At 50.9% G+C, this 27,125-nt stretch overlaps 1 protein-coding gene across 2 annotated transcripts; it reads left to right on the top strand.

Moving 5' to 3' along the window:
• Nucleotides 1-1,010: 1,010 nt before the first annotated feature.
• GATA4 (GATA binding protein 4) lies at nucleotides 1,011-26,626 on the top strand. Of its 2 annotated transcripts, none has more exons than XM_082756998.1 (6): nucleotides 1,011-1,790; nucleotides 18,726-18,892; nucleotides 20,181-20,306; nucleotides 21,212-21,299; nucleotides 21,562-21,704; nucleotides 22,813-26,626. In XM_082756998.1, exons 1-6 carry the CDS (start codon nucleotides 1,265-1,267, stop codon nucleotides 22,993-22,995), a joined length of 1,233 nt encoding a protein of 410 aa, XP_082613124.1. In that variant the 5' UTR covers nucleotides 1,011-1,264; the 3' UTR covers nucleotides 22,996-26,626. The 2 variants fall into 2 exon arrangements, with proteins under 2 accessions (XP_082613124.1, XP_082613123.1); XM_082756997.1 differs by having other exon boundaries at nucleotides 18,723-18,892.
• Nucleotides 26,627-27,125: the final 499 nt, after the last annotated feature.

Here is a 27,125-nt window from a genome sequence, read left to right as displayed (position 1 = left end):
ATTCCATCCCTCTGCCCTAAAACCCAAGGGGCCCAAACGAGGACCCAAAACTCATCGGGGCACAAACCCCCGAAGCGCCCACCCTGAGAAGTGCCGACCCCAAAAGCCCATCCCTATGGGGTCCCTCCAGTGCCCCCACTCGTGAAAAGGGCCAGGGGAGTGCATTAAAACCCCACAGAGGGGGAGGTCGGTGCTGTTTCTGCTTCGTAGGGGTCTTGCCGCCAGCCCCACCAGCACCCTCAGAGCGGGGAAATCGGGGGCGCAGCGCTTAAACCCCCCCTTGGGGACCCCCCCGCGGGGTGCACAGGACCCAGACACGCCTGGGGCGTGCCGGTGGGATCCCAAACCTCCCTCCTTCTTCCCCTCCCCTTTTCCCTTTTCCCAATTTAACCGGTGCCCCCAAAACCCCCCCAAAACCCCCTAAAACCCCCCAAAACTCCTTCCTTTACCCCCCCAAACCCTCCCCGCTGGTTCCACCCCCCCCCCGGGAACCATCAGCGGCGGCGCGCACCGCCCGTACCTGCGGGACAAAGGTGTTTTGGTTTTTTTTTGCCCCCGGGCTTTCGCTGTCTCTCACCTTCCCCACCGCTCCCACCCCCCCGGGGGCTCTTTCTCCATCCTCCCCCCAAGCTTTAGGTCCTGCTCTAACCTCCTTATCTCCCTCCATCCTCCCCCCCCCCAAGCCCCGAGGGGGGCTCCCGCATCCCCAGCCGCATCTCCCGGGGCTCTGTTGGCCGGGCCGGGGGGGGGTTGGACGGGGAGGAGACTGCCCGAGGGTTTTAAGCAGCCCGGCCCCACTGTCGAGGAGGGGGGGGGGGGGATTTGAGCTGATGGATGGAGCCCGGTGGGAGAAGCTAATTCCAAGCGGGAGCTAAAGCTCTCCACCGCGGGGGACCAGGACTTCTTGCTGGGGGGCTGGAAGCGGCCGCCGGACCTGCTGAAGGTGGGGAAGGTGGGCGGCGGGGAGGGGGGGTGGGTGGAGGAAAAAGGACCAGAAAAAAAAAAAAAAAAAGAAAAAGAAAAAAAAAAAAAAAATTGAAATTAAACTCGCCCAAAGCGACCTGCTGCGTTTTGGCCAGACACCCCCTCCCCAAGGCGAGACCTCTCCGGCTGCCACTGGGGGAGAAGGGAATCGGGGTTTGGGGGTTGTTTTTTTTTTGTTGTTTTCTTTTTTTTTTCATCACTCTGCTCCCCTCGTCGTCGTCATCGTCGCTCTGGATTGTGCCCGGGGAGCCGGCCGGGGTTTGGGGGGGCCCGCGGCGAGATGTACCAGAGCTTAGCCATGGCGGCGAACCCCGGCCCCCCGGCCTACGAGGGGGCAGGTGGCTTCATGCACAGCGCGGCCGCAGCCTCCCCCGTCTATGTGCCCACCACGAGGGTCACCTCCATGCTCCCCAGCCTGCCCTACCTGCAGAGCGGCGGCTCTTCCCAGCAAGGCAGCCCCGTCTCCAGCCACTCCATCTGGACTCAACCCGGAGCCGAAAGCGCCGCTTACAACCCCGGATCGTCCCACCCGCCCGTGTCACCTCGGTTCTCCTTCTCCACCAGCACCCCCATCCCTGCCACCTCTTCCCGGGAGGCCGCGGCGGCTTACAGCAGCTCCTTGAGCCTTTCTGCTAACGGGAGGGAGCAGTACGGCCGGGGCTTCGGCGGCTCCTACTCCAGCCCCTACCCTGCCTACGTGAGCCCCGAAATGGCCACCACCTGGACTTCTTCGCCCTTCGACAGCCCCATGCTCCACAACCTGCAGGGCCGAGGGACGCCCGCGGCCGCCCGGCACGCCAACATCGGTGAGCGCAGCAAACCCCCCGGGGCATGGAGGGGATGGGGTATGGTGGGCTGGGATGCTGTCCGTTTTTATGTTTTTCCCCACAGTTTTCATGTTTTATTTCCCCTCCGTTTTCATCCGTGCACTCCTATTTTTAGAGGGTGGGATTGAGAAAGTTGTGATTTTTGAGCTCCTGGGGATGGAGAATATCAGGGTCCTCACGGCGCCGGTTGCACCCTTACTCATGCACTTTCACTGCAACGTTGCAAAAAGTCCTTGAAACCACAGTTACAAGTAATAATAAAAATAATTTAAATGAAATTGGGGTAGGCCTGGAGCTGCAAGAATCATGTGCCGAGCTCCTGTGGAAGGGTTTGCTCCACAAATAGCTCCACAAGTATTTCGGGGCCGCAGCGGGGATGGCTGGGGTCTGCGGGAGTGCAACCCTGGTGGGTAGCCCCTTCCCGGCTCGATTTGGTGCAAAAAGGGGAAATTTAGGGATGGAATTAACCGGAAAAGTTTGGTGCGTGAATCCCAGATCTCGCTCTCGGGCCGCTTTGTGTCACGTCCTTTCTGCAGCTGTTGGGTGGTTGGCGAGGCCGGGGAAAGGGAAGGTGAAGGGAAATTCAGCGCCGAGGGGGAGAGGTGAAAGAGAAGAAGAAATAAATCCGCATCCATTAGCACAGCCTCTTGTACCCTGTGTGCTTTTGGGGGGGGGAGTTCAGCACATCTGGGAGCCCCAGCTCCGGATTTTGGGGTCTCCCTGCCCCAAATCCCACCCGGGTTTCTTGTGCCGATCCCCGTCTCGGAGCCAAAGTGCTGATTTCTGTAAGCGCCCCCGGTCCTAAGACCAGAAATTGTTCCCAAAATACTGCTTAATTGGCTTAAAATATTGCTTCTGTATTTTGCACGGAGGAAAAAGGCAACATGGGGAGGAAAGCAGGGCTGTGGGGCTGCTCCCCCAGACCCATTTCTGTTCCTCACTTCCCCGTGGGGGCTTCGCTGCTGGCACCGGAGTGAAGAGAAATAAAGGCACTCAGAAATGAATGCCTCAAATCTGGCCGCCGATAGATTTTCAGGTTGTACTCAGGAGGGTAAAATTTCCCTCCAGCAAGGTTTTCTTAAACTTTAGCGTTATTTTAAGGAATTACAGGAATGAAAGTCGGGTGTCAGTGAAGGCTTGGCCTTGCCATTGCCTTTTGCGTTTCTTCGAGCATTAAGAAATCGTGTAAAAAAGGGGAACTAAGCTATAAATATAAAGCTTTGGTCAACCAGGCAGGGATTTTGGGAAGCCCTGTGGTGGAAAAACATGTAGGAATCATTGATTTGTATCATCGAGGACAGTCTTGCATTTCTATTTGACTTCAGTGCCCATCTCTTCCTTGAGGGAAAAAAAAAAATCGCATTTTCGCTGCGGTCGCTGATGGGCTCTTAGAAAAATAACTTTAAAAATGAAATATTCAGGATGAAGCATTGCAGTTGGAGAAATATTGGGTTAGCTTTTAAGGTTCGTGGTGTTTTGGGGGGTTTTGAGATCAGTTTGTGTTGCTAGTCCCGTGGCCGGAGCCTGCCTGTTGGTGCTCTTCGCTCGAGCCCTTGCGTAGCACGAGGGAGATGGGATGAAACGGCCTGAAAGGCATCGAGCCTAAAAATTCGGGATTCAAACAGAAAAGGGAATTTTGTGGAAGGCAGCTCCCCGGCGGGTAGCATGGTGAATCCCAAGCTCCTTTCTTTGCCTTTCCTTGGGAGCGGAGATATTTTTATTCTCCGCACACTGAGAAACACAACCCTTGGCGCAAGGCTTTGCTGCACCCAGGGATTTTTGCAGCGCTTTCGTTTTCCTCCAGTGATTTCCTGGAAAAATAACCACCTTCGGACAGTGCTAATTGCAGAGCAGCCGGACATTACTGTAATATTAATTAGCATTACTATTTAATAATGAAGGTTAAGTCCGTGCAGATGGAGCTGGAATTGCAGACTCAGACGCGCGCGCTCTGCGCAATTGGGCACGGCGTTTATTTTCCCCTGATAAGCAATGCTCCAGGAAAAGTTTAGTGAAACTTTAGTGAAACTGCATTCAAAGCTGATAAAAAAATATATATATACTAAAAGATATATGTTCTTGCTTTTCCCTGATAGGAGGAATTTGGGGTTAAAACGTGGCAAAGCAGCTCAGTGGTACCAAATGCTGGGGAGACTGGGGGCATAAATAAACCACATGGGCATATTATGAAAAAAAAAAAACAAAACCACTCCTGCTGCATGCTCAGCAAATTTGGGGTTTGGGGGTACGTCTGGGGATCTATTTCCTCGCCCTGAAGGGCAGGATCAGCCCCAGCAGCCATGAACTTGCCCCAGGGCATGGGGCTGGGGTGAATTCTCCAGCTAAGGAGGGGCAAAATTCCCTCCAGGAGATGTCCCCGCCACCAAAATCTGCCCCCAGAGCAGCCACGGGGGTGTTTTTGCCCCATCCCCCCCTTGCTGGGGAAAGGCGAGCTTGGATGGAGGCAATGCACTGGCTTTTATGTAGGGAATGGGGGGGCAGATCCAGCTTTCCCATCCCCACCCTGTGCAGTTTTCTTTTTTTCACTTCAGCTGCAAACTTGTGCGAAATAGAAGGATTTTTCTTTTTGGGGGATTAGGAGGTCTTTTTTTCCTTTTCTTCTTGTTTTTTTTTTTCTTCTTTTTTTTTTTTTTTTTTTTTTTTTTCTGCGTATATTTATATTTTAGGAGGCTGAATTTTGCCACTGCGGTCGGGAGCGAGCCGTGGCATGGGACACTTTAGCTGCCTTTGCATTTCGTTTTGCCTTTCACCGAGCCAGGAGTCCCCAACCGGGCTCCACGGGACCACATCTGCAAAGATCAAAGCCCCCAGCAGACGCGGCCATCGGTCGGAAAAATGTTTTTTTTTTTTCTTAATTTTCTTTTTTTTTTCTGCTGCTGGGAGATCGGGGAACCAGATCTCACGCTTTCCCACAGGGATGCGAAGAGCTTGGCGGGGTAGCATCCCCAGGCTGGCATTTCGGTGCCACTGACTCATCCCATTTGTCACGTCCCCCTGCCCTACCAGCCGATGCCCCAGGGGATCGGAGGGAGGGCTGAGGGCTGGATTTCGCAGGGGTGCTCAAAGGCACCGCTCCCAACGCGGCGGCTTCAGGGTGAAAGCATCCCGCCTTGCTTCTCCCTCCTCTCCTTCCCCATTTGCAAAAATCCCCGGTGAAGGCGAAGGTGTCATCTGCAGCCCTCCGCCGTGACAACCGGGTGACAATGAGCGGGGTCCCCAGCCCCACAGCCCCGCAGTTTTGGGGACAAAACCCGCAGGGCTACGGGATGGGGAGACACGATTCAAGCTCGAGCACGCGATTTATTTTTGTGCCCTTCCCCGTATCCCCAGACAGCATATTTAAAATTGCAATTAAAGCAACGATAATAATAAAAATATCATCACACCCTTATTAATGGTTCAGCTCCATCACTGGAAACAGAGCTTTAATTATTGAATACAATCACGCATAGAATAGCTCTGGTGCAGTAAATAATACCTATGACATCACGTATTATATCATATCCATATATTTTTTATATAATGATTATTTTTTTACAAAGCAGAAAAACTGAAGGCAGTGAGCAGTGGCACGAAATCTAAGATTTATTAAGCCAGGATGAATTATTTTTTCTGCACACGCACCCATGCGCATCTTTATCCCCATAACAAAAGCAGCAATTTCTTTTTTTTTTCTTTAAGAGGGCAGCCCGTACTTCACTCTCTCCACATTTATTTCCATCCGTTTTGGGTAGAAAGAGGCAAAATCCTTGGAAAGAGAGAGGAGCGTGTATCAGGCGGTGTTTACCAAAGGAAATTGGACCCGATCCTGCTGTCTCCGTGCTCTTCTGATGATGGAGAAACCTTGGCTCGGCAGGCAGAGGTGCTCCCCGGTGCTCCCTAACGGGGCAAGTTATTTTGAAAACCCCATGGCCACAGTATTTCGGGGGCTTTGAAAGGTTTTCTTTGGGAAATTCCCCCCCAGCCATGCGCCGACCTGCAGATAAATCCCAACCCAGGTGAAAAGGCAGCAGGCGCCCGGCGAGATGCGCAAGGTTTTGTGCCTGGAGGTCGGCAGCTGCGGGGGTATGTGTGCAGGGAATGGTCAAGAATGGGTGAAAAAATGCAATTTCAAGGAAAATCTAATTAAAAAGCCTTTAAGAGTGTAGCTGAAGTAGCAAATCCCAAACTTTCTATGATTTCGCATCGGCACAGGGCGCTGGGCTGAAATTGTTGCTCGTTGGGACCCACAGAGCTTTGCGTGCGTAGGGAAAAGAGATGCAAACAGACCTCATTTTCGGTGGTTTTATCCCCAAATTCCTTTCCTTGCACATCAGCCCGGTGTGTCCTTCCTTCTAATTCCCTTACAGAAAAGCGGGTGCAGAAATGGGGTGCTTGGGGATGTCTTTCCACTCAGGAGACATCCCTTGGGGGGGAAGCACCACACATTTTGTGTGCTTTGAGGCTTTTGCACCCCTTTTCTATAAAAACATCCCTGCGAGGCTCCTGCCTCCCATTTGGGGCTGGCTGCTGCCTGTGAAACCAGGCAGGGATGTGAGTGGGGGGCTCTGATCCTGGGCTGAAAGTAGCCAGTTTTGTTGAAATTCCGATTTTTGCAAGGCGGCCGTGCTGCCGTAACCCCTCGTGCGCATCCACGAGGTTGAGTTGTCCCCATACCGGCTCCCTTTTTATTTTTTTTGGGGGGGATCATGTTTAATTATGCCTGTGGGGCCGAGGATTGGGAATATTCAAATATTCGCCTCGCTGATGGGTCCTGAGCTCTGGCTGTCTGGCAGGAAGGTGCCAAACCGCCTTTGGTGCGCGACCGACCGCAAAACGCTGCTTAAGTAAGCAGGGACAGAGGTGAGAACGTGTGTTTGCATCCCAAATGACACCAAATTACACAAGAAAATTTCACCATGATGTCGGGTGGAGGTTTGCTTGGTCTGGGGGTGAAGAAAAAAAACAAAAACTTTGGGTCAACGTTGCCTCGCAGCTGCCTATTAAACCTCCAGCGGTATGACAAGATCTTAAATCCCTCTAAACTGCCTCGCACGATCGGTCGCAGCGACCGGTCCAAGCTGTAAATACATCCGTAATGACAAATTAAACCCAATTATCTGCCATTCCTGAGCAGTGAGGTCCTCAGAGGTGGGTGCTCGCCTGTGCGTGACAGCGGCTGAAAATAATTTGGCCGTCGCTGCCTCTCGTAGCGGGGGACGAGCGGCTTTGGGGCTTTTCTGGGGGAACCTTTTTGCTGTTGAAGCGTGCCGAGCGATGCCGTGGGTGTTTTGTGAGGGCTCGTAGGGGGGTGGTTGCAGGAAGGGGCTTTTCTTGTTGCTTTTTCGGGTCATTTCCCAGTGGGAAAGCAAAGCACAGAGGAGAAATCCCGGCATCAGGGCGCATTTGCAGCCCTTTTCCCCGTGCTCGAGCGAAGCCGGCCATGCACTTGGTCGCCGTTTCCCTTTCCCTGCGCTGAGCCGGAGCTGGGATTTCTCCTCCAGACAGCTCAGAGCCCCTCGCAGGGAGCTGGGCAGAGGCTTCCCAGGCTGGCCGCACGTCTGACCCCGTCAGCAGCGCCGAAACGTTTCAGCCTTCTGCTTTTGGCAAGGCCTGGGCTGCAAAGCCAAGGCTGGGGGCGCATCAACTGGGAGCAAAAATCATTATTTTTACCCAAGAGGTGCCCGGTGTACTTTTTTTAAAATTTTCCTTGGTTATTTCCCTGCACAGAGATGGCTTTGGGTAATTTTATTTGCTGGCTCTGGGCACCTATAGCTTTTGTAGGGTTCATGCTCTGCTTGGAGGGGCAAAATTGCGTCCTTCCCAAGTCTTTCTACTGCTGAAACCAGCTGTAGGGGATGCACAGAAATGTCCCATGCCCTGAGCACCCTACCCCAATGCCCAGCCCCACCATACTGCCCTGTGCCTCAGTTTCCCCTTGGCTCTCACCAGGTATTTCCAGCCTGCTTTCAGGAGGGGAGCTGGAAATGCCTCCCTTCCTTACGGGAACCGAGTTTCCCCTCTGGATCTGCAGCAGGGATGTTTCTGGGGCCGATCCTGCAGGTTTCGCCCAGGTAGTGCTTACAGGATCAGCCCCCGTCCCCTAAATAAATTCAGTATGGGCTGTGGAAAAAAAATAACACAACACAAACCAACAAATTAAAACCAAAACCGACCAAGCAACCCGCTCAAGTTGCCTGCTCTGAGCCGAAACCACCCCAAAAGGAGGTTTCACCCAGGGCTGGGAGCTGCTGCAGGATCAGGCCCATGCAAAAAGCTTCCCTAGGGCAGGAACCCAGCCCCCTGCAAGATATTTGGGAACCGACAGCTTTCCTCGGGGAGGTGAAGGCTGTTGGCCGGGAAAGCTTCCCAGACGCCAGCAGCACCTTCCCTTTTTCCATCTTGGAAAGCAGCCGCTCGGTTTACGTGGTGCAGCACGCCAGGATTTGCTGCTTTATTTTTATTTTTAGCGACCCGTAAAGCTGGCGAGCCCCTTATCGGAGCCAGCTGGGCTCGCGCGGCCCGCGCCAGCCTTGAGAGGGGAGTCGGAAATTTGGCTTGTTTGTGAAGGAGGGGAAAAAATAATTCATGGAAAGTCAGGGAAAGCAAGTTTTCCATCAGCAGCAGACACGGGGACGGGGCAGGCGGACCAGGGGTGCGTGGGGCTGATCCCACGTCTCCTACAGGGCCTGGTACCGGCCGCTTCTGACTCTGGGATAACAAAAAATCCCTGCCTGGGAATGTTTCTTCCTAATCCCTGGGAATGAGGCCGGTGTCTGCCGGGGAGCATCTCAGGAGAGGTCCTGCCGCTGCCCTTCCCTGTCTCCTCGATGCTGTCTTGGGGCAGCCGTCCCCTCCAGGCTGTCCTGGGACGATGCAAATGTCCCCAGGCAGCTCCCTTTTGACTCCGTCTTGGCTGCTTTTGTGCCTCATCCCCTTCAGTGCTGCTCGTTTTTCCTCCGGGCTCCATCGTCCGGAGCCGTAGCATTACACATGAGGCTTGATTTTTGCAGGGAGGTGAAGGGGCAGCTTTTCCGGACAAGAAGAAAGTTGGGAACCCCTGATTCCTATGTGCTCATGCTCATGAGGAGACATAAAAATATATGATTTGAAATGCTATGAGTTTCCAAGCCAAGCTGTTGGGTTTGCAGGCCATGGAGCCATCATTATTTAATTTTCGGGGCTCAGTGCTGGATGAGGAGGCTCAGCCATCAGGTCTCCTCCGAAAGACGGCTTTGGCCCCAGATGTGAGAGGGTTTGGGGAAGGGCTTGCTGGCCCCAGGGACTGGCTACTGGGATGGATGCAGAGCTGGGACATGCCTTGGTGATGCAGAGCAAGAGGGAGGTATTTGGCTTGGGGGATGTCTTCTCCTCCTGGCCTTGGAGGATGTCCTTGTGCCTGGGGTCTTGGGCATGACCGAGGCTTTTCTCCAGGAGCTGCCTATGTCCTGCCCCTCATCACTTCACAAAGAGGGGGCAGACTGCTTGGCCCCTCGCCTCCCCTCCCCAGCCATTCATATTTCTGAGCCAACATCCCGTCGCCTCCCTTCACGAGGAAATCAATAACAACGGGTGAGCAGGTTAATTATAATCACAGAATAAACGCCATGGTCTCAAAGTTCACTCCACTTGAGCAGCGTTTCAAAACGAGTGGACGACGCCAAGAAACTTTCATTGATTCCCCCGGGGCAGGTGTGGGAGTTTGAACCTGTCCCCAAGCTGATCTGATTCAAGACTACTCAATTTTGTTCCTTATCTCGACTTTCGCCTATCTTATAATGTCTGTTATTTTAGATAAAAAGTCCAATCAATTGAGGTAGAAAAACTGCAAGTTGTATGTTGCCCTGATAAGTCAGGTACCTGCCGTTTCGTTGGCCTGGGCTGCAGTTTCTGGGCTTGCCGAGCGCTGGGCTGACCTCTGCAGATACTTTATCGCAGAATCGCTCTGTCCTCCGCCCCTGCTGACTTTACTGTCCAGAATAACGATTAAAACAGGAAAAGAGGAGGGCCGGGGGTCAGAGCACCCAGCATCCCGTATGCCGTAGCAAACACCTTTCTGTTTGTGCCTGGCTGCCGTCCCGTAGAGAGGCCAGGATCCAACCTCACTGGTTTTGGTGTGTTTTGGTCAGCCCACAGGGTCCAAACAAAATGCTGGGGCAGAGCTTGAATATGCACCTGAAGGTCACTGTTAAGGTTGTCATGTTCAGAGAGGGCTTGGGCACATTAAGCAGTGCATAGACTATGTATTTCCTATGTTCCTATATGTGGTATATATATATTTTTAAATATATGAAGTGTGTATTTATATACACGGTGTATATAAATAATTCAGAATATACAAAGTGTGTGTTTATAGTGGTGTATATATATATATATGTACAGTTCTATACAGCTGTGTTCTGCATAGCCATAGAAAAATAATGCTAACAGCAAAAGCAAAGAGAGTTGATTAGAGATGACTCCTAGCTGGCTAAAACGGCATTCTTAAGGACACAGTAAGTGTATATCTACACTGAATATATATGTCTGTATATGTGTATATATATATATATATACAAACACACACATAACACACACACACTGATAATACAGTTGTGTTTCCACAAGGGGTTTTGGCCTGATGCAGATAAATACTTTTTCCTCTGACCTGCACTAGTCTGGAAAAAAAATAATAATAATAATAAAAAAACAAACTACTGAGTTTCTGGAGTCGCAGGGTAACAGAAAGGCAGGTTGGAAGGGGTGTCAGGAGATCTCTAGCCCAACCTGCCCAAAGCAATTAGCCACTTGAATTAGCTCAGGCCAGCTGTGTCTTTGTCTTGATGCTTGGAAATGCCCAGGGATGGAAATGCCCTCACCTCTCTGGCCACCTAATCCATGTCCTAATGAAAAAGCTTCTCCTAATGCCCTGCTGTCAGCATCTACCCGCACAGCTTCCCTCATTTTATCTTCGTAATGACCCCAAGCACCACCACTTTCCTGGGCCTTGACTTTGGTCCACCTGGGCCACCCCTGCAGACAGACAGATGCTCTCCCTCAGACAGACAGATGCTGCAGGGGGATGTATGACCACAGACTGTTGGGTTCCCGTGGTTTCAGGTGTTTTGGCTCACCCACGGTGCTGTAGGCGGCCAAGCAAGGCAGGCCAAGGGCACGTGAAGGCTGTGTCATGCTTGATGAACGAGTGCCAGGCATGGGCACCGGGCCTGGCACACCAGCGGGCTACAAAGCTTTCCTTGGCTCTGACAGTCTCCATTTTCTCCCCATCATCCCTGCAATCATCAAAGGAGAGCCAAAGCACGTGCATGTGGAGATGGGATGTATTTCAAGGGGGAAAATGCTGTGGCTCTCTTTTCCCTTTGTCTAGTGAGAGAAAGACCATTTCCAGGTCCCTGCTGCCAAACGGCCCCCAGGCTGTGGATGGCCCCATCCTGGCCATTCCCCGAGCTCTCCACGCTAATCTGAGATTTGTTAAAAATATTTGGACAGTCGATAAGCAGAGGAATCTCCTGTTTATCAGAAGAGCCTCAGATATTTACAAGTGTAAGAATTGTAAGTAGGAGTAAGAAAGGGGAGGTCACCTTGGTGGGTGGGATCAGGCCTGCATCCCAGCAAAAGAAAGCAGGCCTTGGAGCTCACTCACTTACACACAACTTCACAGGCGGCACAAATTGCTGTAGGACACCACGCTGCCATCAAAGGGGTGGCCAGCAAGTGCTCTGACCAAAACCAGCTTTTGCTGCTGTTGTTTTTTTAACAATTTTTTTTGCGTAAGCTTTGCTCAGGATCTGATGGAGGGCCTCAGGCCTGCTGCTGATGAGTGGGGAGAAGGAATGGGTTTGTCTTTTCTGACTGCAATATGGGGTTGAGCCCTGTTAGGATGCTGGGGTGACTGGGATCTAATGATCTGGTTGTGTTTCTGTCATCAGAACAGCCCCCATCCTGCTGCATATGCACACAAGTGGCCATATATGAGTGGTGTTCATGGTGGATATGGAAAAAGGAGAGCCTGTCTCCACTGCAGCACGAGTAGAGCTTAGTGGGCCTTCCCCCTGTGCAAATACAACCCAGGGGGAGCTGCAGGCCTTCTCCTGCCCGGCCTGCTGTCCACTTTTTGGGTCTGGGCCATGCTGCTTCAATATGGGGGTTGACCACCTCTCTGCACAGCTGTGGTACAGCCCCTGGCCTTGTGGGGTTTGGGCATGGGGGCTCTGGTGTGGTGGAAAGCCCTTCCCAGTTGCCACATTGGCCAGTCCCCATTACCACCTCTTGCCCCTTCCCAAAACTACGTGCTGAGATGTCCCCAGAGCCCCAGGCCCAGTGTTCTCCGCTTTCCCCTGTGTGGGCACGTGGTGAGGCATGGAAGAGCCTTTGCTTCTGCTCCCAAGGACAGAGCCGAGACTGAACTCAAATCCAGGCCCAGGCTTTGACCAGCCTTCCCTTCATGGACCCCTAGCACATGATCTCAGCTGGTCCCTTGGCTGCTTCTGCCTCCACTGTCCTTCAGGCTGGGGAAAACATATCCGTGAAGGAAAGGAGTATGCTTGGCTGTTGGCAGTGGTGTGTGCCATAGACCTTGGCTTGCTGCAGGCAGATCGGGGAGCTTTGCAGGGGAGGGACGCAATGTTCCCTTTGCCTTGACGTGAAACACTTGGCTGGGAACGGTTGTGTAGGAACAGTCTCGGTGTTTCATGAGGCAAGAGATTTCTTTGCCTTCTCAAAAGCGGCGTATGGCTCAGCCTGATTATAGGTGAAGTGCTTCCTAAGCAATTAAATAGGGGCTGTAGGTCTGCAGGGGGAAAGCCAGTCACTCTGAGCAGCCAACTGAGTGATCAACCATTTTAGACATGTCAGATAAACTCCAAAACATTCGGGGACAGCATCAGGCCCTTTCTGTGAAGCTTCACAATGATGCATATTGCTTGAAATAGTGTTTCTGGTTAACAGCAAGGAAGTTGCCCCCCTTCTCCAATTCCTGTGGATCAACAACCACACAGGTGATGTCTCCTGCTAATCCAGGTCCCATTGGTCTCTAAAATAGTGGGTAACTGGATGAATTTCCCTCAAATTCTGTCAGAGGGGAAACATGCAGAGAAGAGGAAGGGATAAAAGGAAAAAAAAATGGGCAGAACCTGTTTTTACAGAAACATCCTCAGCTCTGGTGGCTGATAATGCACATGGGCTTTCTGATCTCCATCTGCATGCCAAGCTGATGATGTCCCCATAGAAAAAGGAAAGACTCACAGACAGCTTTCTCTTGGCTGCAGATCTCTCTCAGGCATAAATCTGAGCTCTTTTATTTACGATCACTCCCTGCCTCTTCTGCTTTTGTCTCTCCGTGTTTTCTGCTGCTCTGTTTTCCTTTCCAGCCCTGTACTCAGACACAGCACTGGAACAAGAAGCACTTTTAACAGCTGTGATCTGACCAGAAGCTTTTTGGTGGTTTTTCTTTTTTTATTATTGTTTTTCCCATAAAGCTGCAGCTCCTGTAGTCATGCAATTCATGGGAGAACCTCAACCCATTTAAAAGAAAGAGTTGTGACTTTCTGCTCCACTCGCTGCAGAAACACTTATTAAAGGGACACTCAGAGGCTTGAACAGTAGGTATTATTTCCATACTGTTGCTTTTTTAATAGGAACAAATTTGGGATTTGGGACAAACCATTCTGAGTAGCCAAGAATGGTAAATCCCATTTCACACTGCACTGCTGTTGTGGTTGTCCCTTGAAGCAGAAGGTGCTGGTGGCTTGGGATCCTCTGGGAGCCCAAGGTGTCCATGTGTCCAAGGGACCAGTGTCCTTTCCCTCAGCTGCGAGTGCCCCTGAGAGTCCATTTGGGATTCTGTATACACAGGAACGTGGCTCTCACCTCTTATCATAACAAATTGTTTTAGGAAACTGCTTCTCTGCAGGGAGAACTGCTCTCAGGCTCTGTTTAGAGCCTCTAAGTGCCTGGCTGTGTTTGAAGGACAGCTTCTCCTTTGTCTAGTTGCTTCACTGGGTTGAGAAGACACTTCTGCAGTGGGAAATGTTGATATTAAATATCCCTCCATCTGTAAACAAAACTCCAGTGCTATATTAATGGAAGTCTCTTTCTCCCCAGCAAGTAGAGAGAGGGGGTGAGGGCAGGAGGGGGCAGAAGAAAGGAGACGACCTTGTTGAGACAACCAGATCTCACCCAAGCCAGCACAAGGAGGGCTCTTTGACCCCTTCTGGAGGCTGGTTTGGGAACAGAAACTTATAAACTGGCTGCTGGCTTTGAACTGGAGGAGTCAAGACCTCTCCATCAGAGGTGCTTTCACTCCTATCATTCTGTTGGGTCCTGATCCCTAAGGTTCACCTGCTCAAGATATCTCTCCAAGGCTTCCAAATTTAAGCTTGCTAAAGGCCTAGGAATGGGCATGCTGGCAGAGCTGGGGTTTGCAGAGACGCTGGAAGGATTAGAGAGGAGTTCAAGTCTCCCTTCAGACCCAAGCCCTGGGCATCCTCCCCCTGCTCCCCAGCTGATTTGGTTGTGCACAGGGATCTGATTCTCCTAGCTGGGAAGGCAGAAGTACAAAGACTTGATATCCTTGGCCGGAGATGCCGTCATGCCCTAGCCATGCTGGAAGAAGTGCCTGTAGGTGTGGGCCAGCTCTGCTTTGTCCTCCCTGGTTGATCTCTGTGGACCTGGCGGTGGATGTAAGGGGCCACTCCCAGTGACTAAGAGCCATGAAAGGCCACCTCCAAGAATGCTTTTCCCCTAACAGCCCCCAGTGCTCCACTTCAGAATCCCTCCCGGCTCCCCAGAGACTAAGCGTCCCATTGTGGCGAGCATTCCTGACATTAGCATGCTCAAGGCCTCACCCAAGATTAGGAGACTGTTGTGCAACATTCAAGTGACATTTCCTGCCCTGGGGACCTTGCAGTCTTGGTAAGGGGTATGTGTGAGGGGAAAAGGACCTCCTTTTATGTGGCAAGCTGGTGGCTGGGACAGGGACAGGCCCCAATCCTCGCCAGGCCGCCTCGTTCAGCACCATTTCACGATCCGATCTTATGTGAGAAGCTCCTTCATGGGCATGGGGCAGGGTCTTATGAAGCATGCAGCAGAAAGCCATTGGCATTAGTCAATGCCAGGCACAGGGACCCACCCCATAACAAGGCCTGAACTACCCCGAGACTGATATTATCTGAGATAAAGGCTGGGCAAAGGCGCTTAGGGGAGCCAAGCCTTCAGAGAGGAGCTCAAGACCTTGAGGCACACGTGGTGAAGGAGGTTGTTCAGTTCATTGGGCCTGTTTTCTCCTCAGCCCAGCTGGCACATACGTGTTGTCCTCTCCTCAGCCTTGCTAGCCATACCTGGCTTTGGGAGAGGGAACAAACCTTTCCAGGAAGACCTCTGAGGAGAAAGGCTGTTGTAGAGGTCATTGGCCGGCCCCATAAATCTCCATTATCAGGCGGTGGCTCCTGTGCCACGAAACGGAAATTGTTGCCCTGAGTGCGACTGGGGGAGCCTTTCCTTCCATTCCCATTGTTCGGGTCCCGCCGGGAGCCGCTCGGGCAATTTGCTGCCTGAATAAACGTTTCCTCCGCCGGCTGCTAGTGCGAGGAGAGGGAATGAATAAGTGTCAGGGGATCTCATAACGCCGGGATTTAGAGATCGCAGCCCCGAGACGGCAGCCAAGAAAACACTTCACTGCTTCTCCTGGGGATCCTCCGGTCTGCAGGGCCCCGTTATTAATAACAAGGGCAAATTAAGCAATGGGGGCACTTGAAACCCAGTGACCTCCATGCCCAATATAGCTCAGCCTTGCCCCTGGTTGTGCCCCTGGAGGAGGGAGGCAGGCAGAGGCCATGGCCCATACCTTCCAAAACAAGCAGCTATTGCATTACCTGGGTCTTGAGCATCTGCCCACATCATACTGCACGGGTTGCTCCTGTTAAAGTGATATTTTCTTAGCATTTCATAGATCTCCAGGTTTCCAAGAGCAGCTGGGTTGGTTGGATTCCCTCCACAACTTCAACCCTGCTTCTAGCGATGCTGTGAAATGAGAGCACCTCTTTTTGAAAGAAAACCAATCCCTTGCCTTCCACTTCTCCACTGGCACCAAAACGAGTCACCCTTCCATCCAGGCATGCATTAAGCTTAAGTTGTCTTCCCTGAGCTGACATTCAGGTGTTTCCATGACACACCCTTCTAGCCGGCACCTCTGCCGAGAGGAATTTGCCATCATCAGGCATACCTTGATGCAATATTTCTCCTCCAGGTGAGATCTAGTGAGGTCAAGGAGCTCTCCCTGCCTCAGCGGGGCTCTGGGAATGTTTTTAATGAGATTGCACTCCACAGATGTCATTTTCTGACTCAGCTCTGGGCGGTGTCCGCAGGGGACGCACCCATCCCGTATCACCCCGTGAGGGCCGCGGTCAGGGAGAGCCACCCATTGCGTGGAGCTGCCGTGCGCCCTGCGAGCAAAGTCTGCTCCTTCCTGGCCTCCAGCTCCAGCGATTCCCAGTTGGTCACGTTCACGAGGCCCACCTTTGTCTGCAGCTGAGAGGGGGAAATCGCACAAATGCTGTTACTACAGAAGCAGAAAAGGTCTTCCAGAAACGTAAATTGGTGAAGGTCCCTCAGGAGAGAAGCTCCAGGCCAAATCCGCTGCAAACCCAAAAGAAAGAAAAAATAGCGGAGAACATAGCTCAAACAAATGCAGATGGACTGGGGAGAGCAAAAGGAGCAGGTCTGAAGACTGCTTTGTATTTTGATCTTGGATGGCAGATTACAAACCAGTGAAAATAATACGGACCATGGAGCTAGGTTACAGTAGCAAATTTGATTATTATCAGAAAACAAAAGACTTGCAGCTTGTCTGGTTTGGGCTCCACAGGCTGTTTTCTTTAAAAACAAAAGTATTTCCATACTTGACATTTCTTCTTATCATTCCCATTTTGAGGGACCTTCCTATTCAAGGGCTAGTCGAACTCTTAGCATTTCTGAGGGACAGATAGAAATTTTTTCCTTTTGTTTCTTTGATTAAAAGCCTTCGGATTTTGGTTTTCTGTTGGAAAATTCTCCAGGAAAAGCAACATTTTGTAATAACTCCCAAGAACAATTCAAATAAGTGTTTTAACTATTATCTTTGGACTGCCCCTGCCCTGCTCAGTTCCCCGTGGATTGTGTCAAAGACTTTGTACTGAACTATTTTCAAAGAGGAAAAGATTTTGTTGTAAGATGAAAATTACCCTGAAAATACGTAATACAGATTTTTTTGTTTTAGGGAAAATTATAATCAGAAACCTCAGCTACTTCTAAGAAAAAATAGCAAAATGTTTTCCTTTCTTGAGATTTTTCAAGGAAATGAGTTCTTTCCTGACTAGCTCTTCCAATTCCTCCTCTTTTTGAAGGAAGTTTATTTGATCTGGGTTTTGGCTGTGGCTCGGTGGTGATTTTAAACGGGAAAGTGAGGCATAGTTACAATACCACTGAGTCCAACATTCACCTGGAGGGATTCCCATCTTCCCTAAACCACCAGAACTACACAAATGTAATGAGGGTTCCCTAAGCTAATTAGAAGATAGCAGATTCCTTCTTTTCTGGCTCCAGAGCCCCTTTAGGTGCACTCATTTCCTCTCTTCTAGCATTTCCCCATTGCCACACGGTGTAGTCCCTTGTCATTTTAAGCCTGGTTTTCTAGGGATAACTACATGAATCCTTCTCAGTATCTGTTTACTGGCCCCACTTCAGTCATTTTTTAATCCTTTGGTTGTGTTATGGTTACGTAGCTTCCTACAGATTTCCCCAAAAGAGCCTGAAGAGCAGCAGAAGAGAGACGGCTGATGGTTGAACATAACGCTTACAAGATATCAGAGAATCCACACAGGATTAAGACATAGATCTGCAAAAAGTCAAATTTTGCTGGTTTGCCATTTGGGGAACTCTTGTCCTCCAGCAGAAAGTGAGATTTGTCTAACAAGCAGGTGGGCAGGCACAAAATAGAGCAAGTTGGACAGTAGTAGTGGAAGAGTTGATGCTACGCTGACATGTAATGGCTGAAAGCCCCAGTGCAAAGCTCTTGCCATCCTCCAAAAGCCTCGTGTGTGTCTCAGTATGTTGGGGATCCGGCTTTTTCAGCAGCATGGTTTAATCCCAGCCTGCTTGCCCTTTTCTTCTTCTCCACAAGGAGTTTATCATCTGGTCTTCCCTTCCTGATGTCCATAGCAGGACACGTGCGTGCCTCGGTCGCTGTCTTTGGGTGCAGAGGGGATACAGGGGCAGGAATGGGTTTATCATGGAAATACCTGTGGATTCTTGCTGTTCAGGAGCTGCTTCTTGTGCAGAGAGTAGGGTGACAGCATGTGAATATTTCTGATTTTTGGCTCTCTGCAGTGATTCTGTAGAGGGGTTGCTGGGATCTGCCAAGGGGCTGTGGGATGCACAGGCAGGATTTTCTCTGCCCACGCATATTTGAGCTCCAGCAGGGGATGCCTGGGTTCCTCTCTGCTCTGTGGGCAGTTCTGCTCCGTGGGTCCAGGCTTCTCTTTGTCCCCGGTCACAAGGAATTCACCTGGGTTGCAAACACGGCCGCTTGCCTGCCCCGATCTGTTTGCCCTGGCTATGTCCAATCTTGAAAACTGGGTAACGTCAGAGCAGAAGGGAAGGTTTCTATTTCTGTCTCCCTGTATCTGTGTCCCGGCACATCCCTGCTGCCACACAGGTCCTTCAGCCAACACCGTATGGCAGGGAAAGGGGTTCCTCTTCCCCGTAATCTTGGGGGCTTCCCCGTGAAAGGAGGAGATGCTTCTTGCACCCCATAAAATCTGATTGTGATTTCTTTGAGTGTCACTGCTGGGTTCAAATATCAAGAAGCAGAGCAGAAATTTAAACGCGGAGCTGCTGAATTAACCCAATCTTTGCCTTTCTCTCCCGTCATGGCAGCAGAATTTTTTGATGACTATTCCGAGGGGCGAGAGTGTGTCAACTGCGGGGCCATGTCCACCCCGCTCTGGAGGAGGGACGGCACGGGGCACTACCTCTGCAACGCCTGCGGGCTCTACCACAAGATGAACGGCATCAACCGGCCCTTGTTCAAACCCCAGAGGAGGCTGGTGAGTCAGCACCACACGTGGGGCCAGGCTGCCTGCCAGGACAAGGCGAAAAGGCCTCGGCCAGGTGGAGATGGAGGGGGTATTTCAGCTCCTCGGATCCCCATCTGCCCGGTGCAGGTGGTTTGGGGCCAAATTTCCAAATTAAGTAGGATTACCTTGAGTTTGGTGAGCTGCAAGGCCTTGGACTGGGCAGATGAGCTGTGCAGAGACCTGATCCAGGCCAGGTGGTGGAAGGGGCTGCAGGGAACATTGTTGGGCAACTGGAAAGCCAGCCTATTTCGTACCCCTGTAGGCATTTTAGCAGCAGTGGAAACCCCTTCCAGCTCCACCACACCTCCAGCTGATCTTCTCTTACCCTCAGGATCATTATCCCCAGGGTCACTGCTGGTTGACCCCCTTCCCTTCATGGTGGCCGGCCACCTCTTCTGGACACCCTGCTTGCTGTTCCCTTGGGCAAGGCAGAGCTTGTGGGGCAGGTCAGGGCGTCCCAAAGGCTGTGGGGTCGGAATGGGGCATGCATGGGGAATGTGGAATATCTCGGGGTTGATACCTGCCTGTCCCAGCCTGTTTGGGTGAGGAGTTTTTTGGGAAGGGCTCGGCAGTCCGTGCTGTCCTAACCCCATGCAGCAAGGAGCCAGCGAGCCTTCCCTCGGGGCTCCTCATCACCCTGGAGGCTCCATCCCCAGCGGCCCTGCCCTCCACCCAGCCCAAACCCAGCCAATTCCTTGCAAATGCCAAAAAATGTCACTTCTTTGAGCGCTGCCAATGTCCGCAGCTACCCAGCGCCCTCTTGTGAAAACCCTTTCGTGGTGAAGGACGGAGCCGAGCTCCACCACCACTTCTACCAGTCTGTAACTGGGCCCTGTTTCATTTTCTGGTCTCCGTGTTATCCCTGGGCAGGTCTGTGTGGTCAGGTATTGAAGGCTGGAAACAAGACTTGGTCCAGTGCTGGCAACTGGAAATCTTGCAAAAATGGCCAAATCCCTGATTTTTCTTCAGGAAAAGAATTGCCGTGAAGAAAAGGGGGACACGTCTAGGGATATAGCAAAGGGGGGTGGTTAAAGCAACACTCCTCTACCTAAATGAATACATTCAGCATTTATTTTCAGAGCCCAAGAGAGAGAGAGCCCTGCAAGGGGAAATCTCTGCCGTTGTTGCAAGCTCTCTTTTAAGCTCCTCTTGCCACAAGAAAGGCAAGAGGGAAACCCGAGACCTGTAGGGACCTGAGATGCTGCCGGTGGGAGCCGCGGAGGGTTGATGCTTTTTCTTGTTCTGTTTTTAATCCCAGTCGGCCTCCCGCCGCGTCGGCCTCTCCTGTGCCAACTGCCACACGACGACGACCACGCTCTGGCGCAGGAACGCCGAGGGAGAGCCCGTCTGCAACGCCTGCGGGCTCTACATGAAGCTCCACGGGGTAAAGCCTTCGTTGCTCTGATGGGGAGGGTGGCGATGGCACCGCGGTGGGGATGGGCTTTGGGGTACAACTCTGTGCTCCCTTGTCGTGGTTTTCCTGATGATGATTTCCCTTGCACGGGAGCCTGGATAGTCTCTTCCTGCTAGTGGGGGCTCCATGCGTTCATGTCATGTCTGATAGATGTAGAAGAGCCCTGCTGGAGCCCAAGGCAAAGTAGGACTTCAGGATGCAAATCTCCCATCCATTTCCCACCAGTCAGTGGCAACGCAGTGGCAGAGACAGAGACCTTCACCACCCTCGTGTCCGCAGAAGAAAACCCCATTCTTCTTCCCCATTTTTCTTCCTGTTGCTGCTCCTGTTTTTTAACACGCTCCCATGCTCTCAAGGATTCCCAGTGCTTCAGAGCAGATGGAGGAGCATCCAGGAGGGACAGGTCAAAGCTGGAAGACGCAATGAATGAGGGGAAGCTTTACCTGCCCCCACAAATTGTTGCTAGGAATTTCAGCATGTGTCTGACTCTGAGGATAACCAGCTCAGTGGGATCAGTTCTAAGGGAGGTCCCCCAATGTAGATTTAGTAGTTTTCCAGAAAACAAGCATTGCCCAGAAAGGCTGCTTCAGCTCTGAGTTCAACAGGAAAGTGAACTAGATGGGCTGCTGCTCCCTTCTGGCCTTAAAACAATCTCTCAGTACCTATGCTGTAAAAACCCATCTAGTCCCACCTTGCAGCTTTGACATCTGTCTTCACACAGCGGTGTTGACCTGTGACTTTGGGTTCCGTTTTGTTGTTGTTTGCAATTAAATCAAATAATTTTTCATGGGGTCAACGAGGTAGAGCTGGAACCATGTTCTACATGACCATATGGACATACAGTGTCCAACGTGCTTTTATATTTGGGTCCACAGGTTCCACGGCCTTTAGCGATGAGAAAAGAGGGCATTCAAACAAGGAAGCGTAAGCCGAAGAACCTTAACAAAACAAAGACGCCAGCAGGTAAATGTTGAACAAGGGAGTTTATTGCGTGTACATGTGTGTGCTTGTGCTTCTGGCCATTCGGATTTATGTCCCAAGTCCAACACCCAACTACAAAATGGGCTGCGTCTTAAAAATGGGGAATGTCTGAATGCTTTTCAGCAGTAACAAAGCCTTTTCTGTTATTTTTTTAACCATTTTTTTGACTTTGGATGGGTGGGTACAGATCTGCACTGCTCTAGATCCTCGGGAAGAGCCTGGCTTACCCCTCGCTTTCTCACAGGTCCGTCCAGCAGTGAGAGTCTTACCCCGACCACCAGCTCCACCAGTAGCAGCAGCAGTGCCACGACCACCGAGGAAATGCGCCCCATAAAAACAGAACCAGAGCTCTCATCTCACTACGGGCACCCCAGCCCCATTTCTCAGGTACGTGGGGTGGTGGGACAGAGCGGGGAACTAGGATGGGAGATACAGTGAGGGGAGTATCCTCAAAACCTCCTCGATAGTAAAAGGTTTCCTCTTTTCAAGCCAGGGGTCTAGGGTTTCACGGCTGGAGATCTGTCCTTGGGGACAGGGTAAAAAACACACGTTTTTGTCATCATGCTTAGCACACTGTGGCTTTTTAATGACATGTAGCAGTTCTGAATGGACAACAATAGGTAGCAGCCTTGATGAAAAAATAAGATTCCTTCCAGATGGACAGCTGTGTGGGCAAGAAAATACCTGTTCCCTGTATATGACTTGATTTGATTTGTCTTGAACAAGGAAAAAGTTGGCAATACTCTACTTCATCTACACTGGCTGGCTGTGTGTTCAACAATATGAGAAATGCAGCGTGAAAATAAACTCACGTAGCCCAAATTTAAGTCCCTGTGAAGGTAAAGCCAGCCAGCGTGATGGTAGAGCTGCGGGGTGAGCGGGTGCTGTGTGCCACATCCACCGCTAGATGTCTTGGGACGAGCCCTGCCTTCAGCAAGGAGTGCGTCCTGCTGAGCAGCACCCGCAGCTGGGAGCTGATCCATGCAGGGTTTAATAACTCTGCCTTGGTTGAGGGTTCCCATGGCACAGCACAGCTAAGAGACAGTGGTGTGTGGTAGTTGCTTCCCCCTTGGGTTCATACGGGGAGCTGCAGTATTTAAACAAAATGGAAAAAGAAAAAAAAAGGCATTGTTGGGTTGGGCTGATCCTGCACCTGCAACGCTTTGCGGCGCTGTTGTTGTGTGTCCTGAAGTCCACAGGAGGGCATTTGTAAGCTAGGAGTGCCCGAAGCCGATGAAATCTCAAGCCTTGGGGGGTAAAATGATCGCTTTTCTGTCATTTAGAAGACAACGATATGTCCCATGTGCAGAAATAGTAAAGAGCAGGGTCTAGAAAAAGGAAAGCCTCCCCAAAGCATCACATCTAAGCTGCAAACTCTAGCAAATCCTCATATGTGTTATTAATGTGGCACCAGCCCTACATACAGGGAATCACAGGGTCCTCAGTGGTTTTTTTTTGTTTGTTTGTTGTTTACGGGATTTTCCTTTTCCCGTAGGCATTCTCAGTCTCTGCCATGTCTGGACACGGTTCTTCAATTCACCCTGCGATTTCAGCCCTGAAGCTCTCCCCGCAGGCTTACCAGTCAGCCATCAGCCAGTCTCCGCAAACCAGCTCCAAACAGGACTCCTGGAACAGCCTGGTCTTAGCCGAAAACCATGGGGACATCATTACTGCATAACCTGGTCTTCCACCCAGAGACTTCAGGCTGACCGGCTCGAGAGACGAAGAAGATGCCACGTAATAATCAAGTCAATGTTGTTTCCCACCTCCCCTGCTCTCCTGCCTTCTCTCCCCTTTCGAGATGTTCCAGCAAAGAGGTAAAGAGGACTTCTTTGAGGTGTATTAGAGCTCTTACAAAAGAAACCAAGACTCAAATCTCAAAGTAACTAATGGATTTGAAGACTTTCCCCCCCTTTCAACAAGCCTCTCTTTGTTAGATTGTCACCACCTTCTACGAAATAGCCAGAAACACAAGGATGGACAAAGGTTTGGGGTTTTATTTAAAAACGTTTGTCATTTGAGACTTAGACAATGGTGGCACAGTGACTTTTTTTTTTCTTCTGTCACCATCCATTTGTTTCCCGGCCAGAGGAAATGCCGTCACCTTCTCATGACCGAAGTTCAGTGATCTTCCACCAAATGGAGCCAGATTCAGGACAGTTTGGTGAACAGACTCCAGGAGACATGCTGCGGTGTCTTTAGTGGATTTGATATGAAAAAAAAAAAGCCCCCGCTTCCTCATCCTCACCTCACGTGCCTAGAGCATTACCTTCATTCTCCTAGATGGTCTGGAAACCCGATGAATGTCCGTATTTAATAGTAACTCCTTTCCTATTTATCATTACAAAATCATGGGACTGTGTTTCCAAAACGTCGGCGGAGCCTGGAGAAGGTCTGTCTGAAATCAAAGGGGGATTTTGGAAGGAGAAACCTTCCAGGAGTGGGTAGAGGAGACCCACGTTGGTCATCAAATCCTGGAGGAAAGTGTTGGGCTTTTCCCTTATGGATAGCCACAAGCCAGGCTTAGAAATTATTGCAGGGCACAGCAAGTGGAAGTTGCTCTTTAACTCTGCTGTGCCGTCACTTTTCAGCCAGTTAATTTAATTATTTTGCATCCTTCTCTGTTGTTTTTGATGTCATTGATGAAATCCTGTTGTCATTTATCTGTTGTTGTACTGTGAGTGCCCGCTTTGCCCCTAGCAGCCGGCTTGTGACCATTTTCCGTGTCCAACCCTTAAGGATTTGACCTTCCACAAGAAGAAAACCCTTCAGCCTTTAATGGATGCAGGCAGGGGGCATCTTCTTCACCAAGCATCTGCACAGACTCGCTTGCCTGCAAGAGGAGCCTGTTTTTTTTGGGGAGACTGCATCCAACAAGATTCTCCACTCTCGTTTCTGTCCACTCCCAAACTCTGTCACTCTTCTTCTCGCCTTTCAAGCTCTTCTCTTCCCTCCCTGCATCCTGGACTTGACTGCGGAACGACCGAGTGCTACCCCAAAATGTGCTGAAGGGTGTAAGGTGCCATCCTCCAGCTTTCACCCTTCACCATTCCCTCAAGGAGTGTTTCCAACCAAGATACGGGGCTTGGCGAAGAGGAAAGCCACCCACACAGCTGAAACAAAAGCATGACTCGTGTTTGAACTTTTAATTTCCTCCTGGTGGCTGAAAAGCTTCTTTAAGGAGAAGGATTTAACTGGACTGGTCATGACAGAGACTGGGAATGGAGTCAGAGTAGAGAGCTGGGCCCCTCCACTCAGATTTGTAGGGGGTTTTGAGGGGGGACAGAGCATTTGCACTCCCTGGAGGAGGACGCAGCGATGCCACGGGGATGGCTGGATGCTGGTTGCACCTTGAGGCTCCTCTGTGAGCATCCCCAAAGTGTGGTCCTCCCCCTGACAAGAAGTGCCCTTCACTGGCTCACGGGAATGAAGCCCACAAACTGGGAACTTTTCCCATCCTTCCCTGCCAAGGTGCCCCCAGGGTTTGCACTCTGACCCACGGAGCTCATGAAGAGTCCAACCTCGTTAGTGCGTTAGCTACAGGCATTCAATGAAACATGAATCAAACGCTACCCTGACATTCTGTGATTCTGCTGAGACCAGTAGCCTGCAAAGAGGCCAGAAATAGCACCTAGCAATATGAATTTGGGCTGAAAACATTAAGGTCTGTCTCCCCGGGCACGCAGGTCTTTAGCCGGCCTGCTCCTTGTGCTGTCCTCCTTCGCACCTGGCAGTTGAGGTCTCTTGGGGTCTCGCTGTGAATTCTTCTCTGTGACACCGAAGCACCCCAGAGATGCCTCATCAGAGATACCTAAAAAAACCCTGCACAGCCCGAGGAGACCAAACACACGCAGCATTTGTCTCCATGCTGATGCTCCCGAGGGCTTTGTCTGCTTTCCCCATCACTGTGCTCCTCCTACTGCCCTCAGAGCCAAATTCCCTGGTTGAAATTCTTTCCTGCCCTTAAACCACACTCCTTGGTGCCACGGAGGAGGCTGCTTGCAGAGCAAAGTGGAAAAACCCTGCAAGACATGAGCCTGGTGGTCCTCCGGCTGACATCCCTTTAGGTTATCTAAATGACCGCGGCACAATTTGGTTGACTGCCTCTCTTCTTCCCACAAAGCCTTAAAAAATGAATGTTGAAACACGATGAGGAGCAGTTACATGGAGCCAGGCAACAAGACGTCTGCTTTCAGAAGGTGAGGCCCCTTCACACCACAAGCAGCTGACATTTCAGATGCACCTGGGATCGTCACCACAGGACGACAAGCACCAGAGGTGACCCTTGAAGGGATTCGCACGGGATGAAGGAAGGAAACCAGCAGGAGATTCAGCTCGTTTGAGTCAGAGGGGCGAGTTAAAAAAATTCAGGGTTACATTCGAGCTCTGCTTTCCTTCAGGTGATGGGGGAGGCATTCAGAGCCTGCTTTGCTAATGAAACGAGATACAATTACCAGAGACAATACGACAAGACAATTATTGCTGTTATTTGTTCCCTTGCAGTGTGGCTGGAGGTCCTGCTGAGGGCCACGAGCAGGGGTTTGGACCAGATGACTTCCAGAGGTCCCTTCCAACCTCAACCATTCTGTGACACCAGGCTGGGTCCTACACAAACAGAATTGAGAACCATCCCTGTCCTCAGGAGTGAAAGGCCCAGTCCTGCAAAATGCTTAATCATTTATATAAACCCGTTTGTGGAAGTTGTTCCCTTACAGCTCATCGTTAATGGCACGCATAAATTTTGATGCCTACAGGTTTGCAGCACAAGGTGGGATTGTGCCAAGCCCTCTTCATTGAGTTCCATGCTCACCAGAGCAAGATGGGGAGCAGGAAGGGTGGAAAGATCTTTTACCCCCTCTAAACGTCTTTCCGAGTTGTGAACGTGCAATATCTTGAATCACGTCAGATCTCGTTGCGTAAATCGATCAGAAGAGATCTGGGATCCACTTTGCAGTCGTACGGGATGATTGGACCCTCCCCAACCAGGAGGAGCTCAGGAATATTGCAGAAGAGCTTTCAAACCGATCAATGACTCTCAGTGTAACTCTGAAGCTGTGACTATGCCGGGGGGGGTGTCCTGTTTTGCCTTTTTTTTTTTTTTTCCCCTCCATGTATAAAGTTTGAAGCTTCCCAGGTCGGCTGGGAAGGTCCTGTAGAAACAGACACTTGTTTGTAAGGGGAAGAGGGAAACCAACCAACTGAACAAGCTGTAATTATTTAAAGATGTAAAAAAATATATATTAAGAAGTAGTATGGCTACCGATCCACGTAACTTCTACACCTTTAGAACTAATGGAAATAAAACAATGGCAATAAAACCAGAAGGCTGCTGCCTGATGCTGACTATCCTGGGGGGGGCTTTCTGGGGCGTGCTGGGGGTAAATATTCTCCTATTTGGTGCACCTAAAGAAGCAAAGATTATTTTAATGCGTAGGGGAGAAAGCACCTAACATGTTTTCCAACCTGCAGGTGATTCCACAAGCACAGAAGAGAAAGGATAAGCTCCTCCAGGCACCCTCATAGTTGACTTTTTTTGCTCTTTTTACTAACAGTTGCGCAGCTGATTCAGCCCGACTGCTCCCAGCTGCCCCCATAAGCCAAAATCACTTTTCCACTAAAGGCTCCGCTCACAACCCTCACACTGTCCCCCTCCAGCCATGGAGTGTCCAGGCTCTCTCCCAGTTCAACCAATCCCTGGGACAACTGGTGGGCAGGGTGGGGCCAGCACTTGAAACCTCACCCTTTTCTCCCATGCCAGCCAATTAGGGAGCCCCCCTGCTAATATTTTAAGAGGGGAAGGCTCTCATT

Source organism: Aythya marila, assembly GCF_965140915.1.
Source record: "Aythya marila genome assembly, chromosome: 3".
Lineage (NCBI taxonomy): Eukaryota > Metazoa > Chordata > Aves > Anseriformes > Anatidae > Aythya > Aythya marila.
The sequence above is the reverse complement of the archived record's forward strand: the minus strand, read 5'-3'. Positions and strand labels throughout refer to the sequence as shown.